At 37.7% G+C, this 11965-nt stretch overlaps 1 protein-coding gene across 1 annotated transcript in view; it reads right to left on the minus strand.

Annotated features, from left to right (window-relative positions):
- Nucleotides 1-10261, minus strand: part of LOC132148806 (ras-associating and dilute domain-containing protein-like) — a 43478-nt gene extending 33217 nt beyond the window's left edge. Inside the window, exons 1-6 of the mRNA XM_059557523.1 lie at nt 9729-10261; nt 8738-9061; nt 7775-8010; nt 5253-5581; nt 1330-1992; nt 993-1030 (exon numbers count right to left, since the gene is read on the minus strand). Of these exons, the coding sequence (XP_059413506.1) occupies nt 993-1030; nt 1330-1992; nt 5253-5581; nt 7775-8010; nt 8738-9061; nt 9729-9856 (1718 nt within the window). The 5' untranslated portion in view covers nt 9857-10261. The remainder of the gene's footprint in view (nt 1-992; nt 1031-1329; nt 1993-5252; nt 5582-7774; nt 8011-8737; nt 9062-9728) is intronic.
- Between the last annotated feature and the right edge of the window lie 1704 nt (nt 10262-11965).

Here is an 11965-nt window from a genome sequence, read left to right on the forward strand (position 1 = left end):
CAACTATCCATCTCTCTATCCATTTAATAGATAATTTGTCCAAAAAATGACATATCTTTCTTTCTAACCAACCATCTATCTGTCTATCCATCAAAAATTCTGTCCCTATTTATTTGGCTCTATCCAATAAATCGCCCAGCTGCACTGCTTAACCAACCTACATCCATCCATCAACCTTTCAGTCAGTCTCCATGTCTCTCCAACCAACAAACCAATCACCAACCATCCATCTAACCATTTATGTATATGTCTGACTAACCAACCATCCTAACAACTAGCTAAATCTAGCTAAACCATTTTTGCCTGTCCAACTGTCCATCCATCCATCCATCCATCCATCCATCCATCCAATGAACCAAACATCTATCTAAAAGTCCAACCAACCATCCTAACAACTAGCTAAATCAAACAAAGAAAAGCTGATTTAGCTTAGTGCAATGGTGTGACTGGCTTCACAAACTCTATACCCAAACGCTTACAAAACCTTTAGATGTTTTTTGCTTCTATACTTTGAATAGCCCCAAAAAAGAAGCAAGCAAGCCATAATCAAAAATTTTGAGGATAATCCCCCACCCCCACCCCCTTTAGTACTTCCATTCCAACCACTCATCTGTATACCTCACCACAATATGGAGGGAAAAGATAAAAAATCAGGATCCGAACTAAGTGGAAAAAAAAGTGAAAGAAAATGTCAGCTCTCAGCTAGCCAAATCTACAATTTAAACATGAAACAATCAGAGCCTGAACCACTTTAACACTGCTGTCTGTCTGCAGACAGATTTATTACTGGACGCTTCAACAGTTAATGACATGCTCAAGTGGCCCCGTCTCGGGTCTTGATTGGGCGCCAGAGAGAAAACAAAAGTGAATTGAACACACACAGCACCATGAGTGATAATGAGCTAGTTACTGCCATTCTTTAAGTCCCCTGCTCTGATTTCAGAGAGGCGTGTGAAAGAAGAATGTTTTCAGAAAGATATAAGCTCTCTCACATGTCTGGCTGCAGAGCTGCGAGTTCTTTTGTTCTTTCCTGGAGTGGAGAAAAAAAAAGATCTCAGAAGAACAGATCTGTTTAAATGTGCCACAACCTTTAATCTCTTTAATCAAAAAGAAGTGTCAAACAGGACATGTTCTTGTCTTTTAAATAGCATCATATGGACATCATAGACTTTGATACACCATAGTACTAAATGACTACTTTATTAATGATATATGCTATATATAATGGTACCATGTATACTCCAAGGAACTTTCTTATAATATAGCATGGTGCTTTTCTTGTTAATGGTATTGTTGGCTGCTATTTGTACTCTATAATCTCCCACTCACCCACATGGTGAGCTGGATCTGATTAGCAATAGAGAGCAGCAATTTCCGGAGGTGAACCAACTCAAAGTTGGTGGTGGAGTGCTGAATGCACAGACAGAGCAGAAAAGCTGGAGTAAGTTTAGGTTCTTCCTCTTCTGGGTCCACCATACTGAGAATCTTCTCCAAGACCTGATCTTCATGCTGCACCTGATAGGACAGCGACACCACCCTTCCGTCCAAGTCCCTCCAGCGGGCGGCCATTTTTTGAGTCCTCGTCCTCCTGACGGATGTTCCACACTTATTACAGGGTGATGCTGTGGCAGGAGGACACAGCGTGGCCATCCAGGATGGGGTCTGAAAGGCTCCTGAGGCTGTAGGGTCCTTAAACATAAATAGATAGTGCTGACCGAGCCCCACCAGGTCCCCTGGACACAACTCAACCTCGTCATCAAGGGGGACACCGTTGTGTGTAACATGTGCGCTGTGGAGGGGTCTGAGCATGGTTTGCATCTTGCTACTTCCCTTGGTTTGGTCACTGGTGGCATCAAGGCGCTGTGCACAGCAGTGCTGAGCTAGGATGTCAGGAGCAAAGAGTAGGATGTCCACTTTAAGGGGCTCATCATTCTTACCAATGGAGGAGCCAAATATACAACTGTTCCCACTCATCAGGTAGACCAGAAAGTCCTGAGAAGAGACCAACAGCAAAAACGGGAGATTTTATTAACCGAAACATAACTGTTGGCCAGTAGAATTTGAAACAAAACTTAAAGTGAATTCACTCATTGTTAAGTACTTGGAAAAATTATTTATATACCAAGGATTAGAGATTTTGGGATAAATCTGTAAAACACGTATGTCTTTTGTTTTGGTGACACTTCCTGCATTTTTCATTTTCTCAAAAAAAAAGTTTTTCTTTGCCTAACACTTAATATGTGTCAACATGGTCTTAAAACAACACTGTTATGCACTGTTAAGTTAAATATTCATTATAAATATTGAAAATGCTAGTATTAGCATTTGGTTATGAACTATTTGTGAGTAGTGTTCTTATGGTGTTAACAATATAATAATACAAAATATACATTTTCTTTACAATGTATATGATTACCTAAAATTATACATGTATATATACAGTATAAACTATAACATTTATCAGATTTAATGTGGCTGAAATAGCACTAAAAGAGGACCTTCGTGACAAAGGAGTTTAATATTATAAATTCCATATAATACAGAATTTAAAATAATATATATACTGTATATATTTTTATAAATATCTGTAGTTCTTACAAAAAGTATAGATTTGAGGTACATTAAAGAAACCTTGCAAAATGTTTTTATTTTTTTTAAGACAACCTCTTCTACACCATGTTACTTTTAAAGATACATATTTCAAAATAAAATATGTTAATCCACATTTAGTATTGAATTACGGTTTATAGAGAGGTGCTTTTAGTGGGATTTCTTTGTGTGTGTGTGTGTGTGTGTGTGTGTGTGTGTGTGGAATTTTAAAGAGTAAATGCTGTTATATTTTAAACTAATGTCAGTTAAAGGTGTGGGACACATGCTTTGTTTCGTGTCTCAAGAATCAATGTTTTATGTAATCCCAGTGTGCTGACAACTGATTGTAACAGGAGGAGGAAGTAAAATACAAGGATGCCCTTGTCTAAATTCTTCATTTGCTTAAACGGAGGTGTCAAAACACTGCACTGTTAATCGATTGATCCACTTTGAGCCACTAAACCACATGATTCTGCTGCTCTGAAGAAGCACCTCTTAGCACTATAAGTGACTGACATAGAGCTGTTCTAAATCCTTTAACTGAACATAATCTCCCAAGCACTTTACACCATAAACTCACCCTCATTCACCCCTTTCTAAAACTCTTTTGCTTGACATAAACTGTTTCTTGTGGAAATGGACTGAGGACCCCATCATGGCTAATATAAGCGGCTAAGATTTAAGCCCACTTTCAAGACCAGGTACAATGTAAATGTCAAGAGTCTGTCATGAATTATCCCGTATTACTAATTAAAAGAATTCATCAGTTTAGCTGTTGGACCACTGATATCAAAATCACATGATCAATATTTCCCCGAATTCGGATACATGCAGTCAAACCCAAACCCATACAAACCCATATGAGACTGATTTTATGTCTATTTTGATTTAATTACTAGATTTCCTCAATTTCAGAGTTTCCAGTATAAGCTGCTTTGTTGATTATAACTGGATGGGAGAAATCTGGTGTAGAAATTGTGCAAGAGGAAAACAATTTTTCCAGCTAAAAACAACCGTAAAAACAGAAACGTAGAGGCTCAAGGGACTATAGACAAAAGCAAGAGAAACAGCAGTGCGAGGTAGAATGAGACGTGTCAGTGCCATGGCTCACCGCAGGCTTAGTAAACAATGCTGATTATTACCTACAGTAAAGTGCAGTGTTGCACGTGTCCTCACGGCACTGGAATTTTAACTGCTGATTATAGTTCAGCATGTAAACATTGAGACAATACGCATATAATTACTGCTAGAAACGCAAACCCGTTTATCGCTCTCTTTCACATGCATGTGCTCTGAGCAGGAGAATTAAATGATTGTCTTCAGATAAGATTCTCATTGAATGTTCTGTTTCAACTCTAAATATACCACAATCAACAACAACAAAAAAAGGCTTGTGAATGGAGTTTCATATCTATGGCTTTTTTTCTGTGGTTACGTTGGATAGTTATGGTTTTCCAGTGTAGTGTGTACATGCATAAACACACATACCTGAAAATAACTCTCTCTAGTACAGTGAGTGGCTAGCAGCTAGGATATTCTTCGCCAGATTAAACTGTTTAAGTCAAGCCTTTACTGCACTGTCAAAAACATGGGATGAATGCGCCAATGACTTGTGTAAGGTTTAGGAAAGCGTCTTTAACTAGGGTCTTGGACATTTGAGCATTTGAGTTTGTTATTTGGACAAATATTGCAATTTTCGACCATTATATGATACATATTTAGCATCTCAGATTGATGCTAGTAAGATATCAATGCTAAAAGAACAAAAAAGCTTGAAATAACACTGAAGCAGCTTGTTCAACGGGGTGTGCAAAAACCTGATCAAATTGTAAGCCTTCAATGCAATGTAAGTTTCTTCAGATGACAGCATAAATTAAAAGATAAATACCCTCAAACCAAATACATATATAACGTTTTCAGCTTCTTTTAACAATGAAATATATGGGTTGAATTGGCAAGACACAATAATATAGCCTAGATTTCGCGCCCAAATTCCACAATATATTAAAGTTTAACCACTCTGCAGGCAAGTTCATGACCTTAAATGAGAAAAAGACACAACATTTCAAAAACATCATGGGTTAATGAGTATTTCCAACCATTAAAAACTTGAAATGAGTTAAACTGACCCATTAATACAAGGTTTATATATGGCCCTTCTTTTAAGGTAAGTGAGAGTTTTTTTATGTACTTCAAAAGGGCATTCAGTAGTTATTTTCCTAGCATTAGCATCACTGTTCTTTGTGTACTTTAAGTACTAATATCACAAATTCCCTTTTGGTATTTTTACATTTTTTGCCTTTGCCTTTTTTTTCTGTCTTTTTCTGCTTCTTTAGCCTTCGAATCACCAAACTACACTATGATACTAGTGTATCTAGTGCATGTGAGGATATTTAGTGAAACACCACTAGTCACATCAATTCAACATGGCTAAACACACTGAGGGAGTGACCTGCACCAAATACAACTCTTACGTAGTCGTCATATCATGAAGTGTACACCATCTAGTTGAATTTTTAACAAAAACACACTTTATGTCTTAAAATGTAAAATATTTTTAAAATAGCAACAAACCACTGTGTCTTCAAAAGCTCTCCTCAAAAAGCCACATGATCAGATAAATCACTGATATACCTACATAGTCAAAACAGCCACTGTCCTACCTGTCTGTGGTTGAATCCTTGCAGCAGAAGGAAATATGGGAAATCAAAGGGCAGGTGGATGGAGTACTGTGTGTTGTTGTCATCGCTGCTTTCCGTCTCCTCTTTCTCTGCGTTGAGGCAGTGATCATCTTTATCAGCCTCTGCCTCAGGATCCTCCTGTAGAGGTGCATTATGGGTCTCACTGGCTTCTTTTCCCATGGTTGAGACGTCCATGTCACTCAAGCTCCTCCAGATTCCAAGAGCATCCAGCCCTTCATTCGCCCTATCCACAAACAGGGAGGTGACCCGCGAACGGGCGTGCTGCAGCTTTCGGGCTTGAGCATTGAGGCCTGTGGTGATACAATTTTTTTACACATTAAATGTTATAGACAACATTTACTTAATGGGGTCATATGATGCGATTTCATGTTTTCCTTTGTCTTTGGAGGGTTAAAAGCTGTTTGTGTCACAAAGATTAAAGCCAAAGAGATCAAACGCAAAGAGATATTCTTCATAAAAGTGAATGCTCAGTTACGCCCCCCAAAATGCCTCATTTAAACAAGCCCCCACACGTCTATGTCACTGTGTTGGACAATTTGCATAACACCGCCCAAATGTATACGCAAAGAAAGAAGGTGTAACTTTTATTCTCGCTGTTGTATTTTTGCCGCCACCATGTCGTGGAGATACTGTGTGTTTCGTTGCAAAAGCCAAACTACTTTGTTTTTTCTTCCAAAAGAGGACACAACTAGAAATCAGTGGTTAAGGTGCAGAAGATTACAACCCAAATATTAAGTGCGCAGCGCATTTTACGGAGTAAAGTTTTCTGAAACTGGTGAGGGGCGTAACATTTCCGCCACACGATTGAGGAATTCGGCCAATCACAATGCTCTGGATTGCTGGCCAATCAGAGCACACCGTGCTTTACAGAATGTTTGCGTTTCAGAAAGGCGGGGCATAGAGGAGCAACATTAATGTACAGTATGTGGAAAATAATGTTTTTTAAACCACCTAAACACATTCCATTACACCAAATACACAAAATAATGTTCTTTTTAGCAACATCATATGACCCCTTTAAGAGGACGTTAGAGTATTCATTTGTCAGACTTTTTACTGCATGAGCAACAAAAAGCAGCATAAAGTCATAACTGCTTAAAATGATTAAATAAAATACAATTAATATTATGCTTTCATATGTTCTTATAGGTATAGCTGTAAATCTGCCATAATTTGTTAAGATAATCTGCTATAAGAGAGTGACCTTACTCTTTCAGATAAGTAACAGTAGCTACTTTGCTTTCCCTCTTATTGACTGACAGCTCTATTTTAACTCATATCTCACTTACACAAAAACAGATTCATATTTCTCAAAATTACTACAAACAGTGAAAAGCTAACTCAGAACATTATGGAAACCTGCAATAATTAAATATGTTAAATAGCACAAATATCCTTTATGCATTAAATCCCATTTTATTAACCAATGCTACTAAGCTTGAATGATCCAATTAAACCATAATAATAAGCAATTTAAGTGTGAAAGGGCTTTTGAATTTTCAAAAAATAGAACTTTTTTTAGATTTAAAAACAAACAAGCAAGCCCAGTCCAAATGAGAAAAAGAAACGCAAAAGTAACACAATACATTACTTTCCATAATAACTAAGTAACACAATTAGGGAGTAATGCAATATATTAATGCAGTACTTTTAAAAGTTACTTTCTCCACCACTGGTGACGTAACATACACAGAACTGGACTGAAATGTTCTCAGAGCTCAGGCTTTCACACCCATTGACTCTCTGTGCGTTATCAGCGGTGGAAGTGGGCGGTCTTCTACATTGTTCTGCTAGAACACAGTGATTGGGGCAGAGCTTCCCCAGTCACCGATTCTCAAAGGGAACCCTGTGGAACACCACAGCACCATGCCAAAGAAAAAACAACCTCAAGAGTGCAGGAAACACGCTCAGAAAGAAAAACAAGTGGCCATTTCGATGTTGGCGGCTGAAGCACGATGGGAAAGCTCAGTGTGAGAGCTGATAGGACTATCCCAATAACAGAGCAATTTCACTAAGCTTCTTGCTGACAGGCTTTTGTTGGGATAAGCCGTGAGGTACCTACCTCACACTGTTAAAACATTCCTTAATTGTATCAACTGGAACATAGATCAAAGGTCAACCAGTCAAAACATCTCTAAAGACCATTCACACCAAGAACGATAACTAAATTAGTGTCAACGCCAACACATGAAAACATTCAGTTTATGACAAGCACGCCAAGGTTTGTCTCCTGACACAAAAAGAGAGTTCAAATTCTTTAAAGGATTCTGTCAATGTTTTTTTTTTTTTTACGTTTTTGGCTGAAAAAATGTGATTCAAAAATATCATGTGGCTTTACCATTAACAGCTGTGGTTTGAACTTCCCTATTCTCACAGAATTAAAATGATTACTCAAACTTTATAGTTACTGCTATAGTTATCATCCTTGGTGTGAACAGGCCTTAAACGACTTGTACCATTCATACAATTATTCGCTGTAATACCTGCAGTGACGGTGTCTGTATTCTTGGCACTTAGCGCCTCCACGTTTTCTCTTTTCTGGATCTCGAAACGCCTGGAGAACCCCTCCTTGGGTTTCCAGAGTGACTGCAACATGAGGGGCTTCTCATGGTCACCGACAACCCGACAGCACTCCGTCTTCCATTCGTGGTCCAACCCAGTTCGGCCAATCACATCACAAAGCACATATGTACTGGAGTCTTCCTTTTCCAAGCAGTATCTGTGAGGCAAGAGAACAGCTCTGTTGACCTCACTGGCTAGACTAATAATGAGTCTACAATAGAAGCGACCAGTGACTTGGCATTAAATGTATTTCTGGTCTTAATAACTTAATAACTATTAACATAAAAAAGGCTTTTGTGCGAAATAGATTTGCAGGGCCAAAGTCATTGACCAAAACAATTAAGACCCATTCACATCAAGAACAATAAGTATAAAGATATCTATACTAGCATCCACGCCAACGGATGATAATGTTCTGTTTATAATAAGCATGTACTGCCATTCACCTACTGCTTTAAATACTCAAACTTTCTGAAGTCTGGTGTATTCTTATTGGCTGAAAATGTTTTTTGTTCATCAGATGAAAAAAAAAATCATTCAAATAATATTTGAATATAGTATAATAATGATTATTGAAACTTTGTTATTGTTCTTTGTTGTGACTGGCCCTTAGCACTTTGATGATGTGTTTTGACTGTGTTTAACTGCATCTTCTATGTGCACACAATGTGGATAAACTACAACAGGTAAACATGTCAGCAGTGTGACCAAAAATCCCCCAATGACCTAAATTTATTTACTGTTTTTTAGCTCAAATGAAAACTTTAATTTCGGTTTTTGGAGTTTTGATCTCTAGTTGACCATCCCTAGTCCAATCATGGACGCATCCTAATTCACTCTCATCTGACCCTTCGATCTGAATCTGGCAAGAGTGCTTCCCTCACCTCTCCAGAGCCTCTTTGACCAGCTCTTTGGCACTGGACTGGCTGGTGGCCAGCACGCTCTTGTAGTTGGCTCCTTGGCAGATGTCACTGCCAAATATCTTGAGGATCCCTGGGATAGTCCTCTGACAGGACAGCTCTGCGGGGTCGTCCGCTACTTGCAGGTCTAGGGTTCTGCTGTCCTGACCTGGCCATCGGTTTGGCAGAACAGGGCTTCGGTTGAACACCGTGGACAGCCTGTTGTTGTGTCGGCGTATCTTGCTCTTGGCCGGCTGCCGGACTCCAGTGCTCTCCACAGACTGAGCCGTGCTATCAGAGGTGCTGGACCTCAGAGACACAAGGTTGAGATGACTTTAAAAGCTTGCCACTGCTGTAAACATCTGCACACAGTCTGCTTTAGACACAACAGTGACAAGAATGAGTGTAACAGACTGTGGATCAAATACAAACCTCTGTCTTTGCCAGAGAAGAACAACTGTGATAGTTTCACCTTGTTAGAAACGTAATATATACTGATTTGACTAATCTGTTCATATACTGTCAATAATTGAGTTTTAACGTGTCATTTTAAACTTGCATCTTTTTTTTAGAGGAAATTAAGAGGAAAATCAGATGAAATATAATTTTAATTACAATATCACTCTGAGACATACTTTTATGTGACATTCAGTGTTTTCTTCATGTACCATGGACCAATGTGCTATTCTGATAACTGCAATTATATATCAGTGTTTTCATATGTAAATAATTTAATATTTTTGTTATGCTTTTACATATGCATGCTACTTATACTAGATGGCCAGGATATTTGTAGCACTTTTGGGGTTAACTGTCCGTCTGAGAAATGTTTTGCTTCTGTTTAAAATACAAAATGACTTGATTTGTTATTTCGCTATTTGATGCGATCACCATTATCCGTTGTTTAATTTTTCATTTGTGTTACATGTGTGAAAGGAGTGATTAAATGCCATGCATAAGTGTATGAATAACTCACTGTAGAGATCCATTGCTGGTCTTTCTGCTTGGCATTGCCAGGCGTCTTTTGGGCGAGCGGATCAATAACCCAACTGGAAAACCCAGCGCTTGTTTAGGGATGTGATTGCTTCTTTCCTCCGAGATCATTTTAACATGTTCAAGAATAGAATGTATTAGTGCAAATGTCAGGTTTTTAATATTTCCCAGTCTGTGCGCTCTGTGTGCTGTCAGAGTAACCACACATGTTGCGCGTGAAAGTGTCACTACTAAACATCATCAGTCGTCCTGCCTCTCATCTCAGTCCTTTGATCGCCTTCATGAATATAAACCATTGCGACGTTTAAGAGAAGAACATTATCCACATCGCCATTAAATAATGCTGATTTGTTATCCTGTCCGGTTTGAAGAAGTCCTCTTTAATTAGACATGTCCGACGAATGATTAAGCCGACATAGAAATAACGAAATAGTCTGCTGAAAGCTTTTCGTTGAGTGTCCCCTGTCCCGTGTGAGCGTGTGTTTGGGTCCCGTTTGAAAAGTTAAGCGCTCTAGCCGGAAGTCAAATCCTACTATGGCATGTCTATAGCTCATGAATATTAATTAGGGTATGTGACTGGACGCACGAAGAGCAAACGTCAGCTTGAACTAATTAATATTCATGAGCGCAAACTTCGCCACTGCAGTAACAAAAGAGGCGCCTTTTTCCTCTAACCCCAACATAGACGTGAAAGTGCACTTTTTAAACTTAAATTGTTATAATTCATGAACGCTTTTGAATGCAGACCTAAGGTTGATCTCTTTCTAACGTCAATCTGCAGATTATTGCAAAAGTTAAATAATAATAAAAAAAAAATTAAAGTTAGATTTACTGTAAAGAAAATTTTTGCCGATTGTATTTTTATTTTATTTTTTATTACATATAAAATAAATATTCTACAAAATGTTTTTTAATTCCAAAATTGTTATAAAATTAAAGCCATATGTCTAAATAAGTTGTGCTTCAAATTTGAAGTTGATATAAAAAAATGTATGTTCCTATATGCAATTTTGTTTAGGTTATACAAAAAATAGCCCCGAGTGACACCCAAACTCCATTGAATTTTTTTGGATGCATTTTTCGGTCACAAATGTTTTCATTTATCTCTCAGTATTACATTTATCACAAAATATGGAATCTTAAGACTCAGACCTTTCCAACGATATGTATTTTGTCAAGATTATAAAAAGTTTTGATTCTAAAAGACGTAATACATTTTGTAATATGACATGGTAACGCAATATCCAATTTCAAAATGGTTTTCACAGGATGATATAGAGGTTTTACGCTTTCGATTGATATATAATCCATGATGATTACTTAAAAAGGAAACAAAAAAGATGACAAAAGTCAAAACTCCTGTTATGATAGTATATGTTTTGAGGAGCACTCTTGTAATAAATAATCTATTACTGTTGCTACATAATTTTTTAACAACAAACAGTTCTATCCATTTAGGAGTCTTAGACATTTCCAACGATATATATTTTGTCATAATTAAATTAGGATTTAATTGTAATATATTGAAGTGTCAGTTATTTCTGAATACACACACACAGTACACACACATAAGTCTTATGTAAATTGTCGAATTTAATTGAAAGATACAGTTTAGGTAAAACTATATTACAGTAGACATGCATTCGTTCTACTTTTATTTATAAATGAGGTGGACAACATTATTCATTCAATAAATAGCATGCATTACGGTGAGTAACTAATATGAGCGTCACTTAATGACTGACGTACTTAATCATTAATATAAACCCATGGAAATTGCTTATGAAAGAGCCCATATGTCAGCTCCCTCACTGGACAGAGATCTGATCTGAAGTGCGAGGAAAGGGGAAGGGTGGAAGAGGATTTCCTTTGCACTGGCTGTGAAAGGACTCAACAATTTAAAATATGCAATCCATCTTTCTGCTTTGTCGTTTTGCAAGCACGTCTTTGTTTTAATTCCTCCCTCTAGAGGCAGTGATCAGTTAACACATGGCTTAAACTCCACACGAGGCAATCCGCTTCCCTCCTCAAGGGGCGTTATTAATTCAACACAAAAAACTATACAAGTGTAAAATAACTTGTCAACCAACAGCATCATGGTTTTAATTCACATCAGGTCATCAGGTAAAAGATACTCGACTTTTTATTAAAAGAGCCAACTCAAAGAGCAAACTCGGGACTGAAAAAAAAATGATGCTACCTTAATGTTCAAACGAGGGG

The sequence above is a fragment of the Carassius carassius genome, chromosome 9 (genome assembly GCF_963082965.1).
Source record: "Carassius carassius chromosome 9, fCarCar2.1, whole genome shotgun sequence".
Classification (NCBI taxonomy): Eukaryota; Metazoa; Chordata; class Actinopteri; order Cypriniformes; family Cyprinidae; genus Carassius; species Carassius carassius.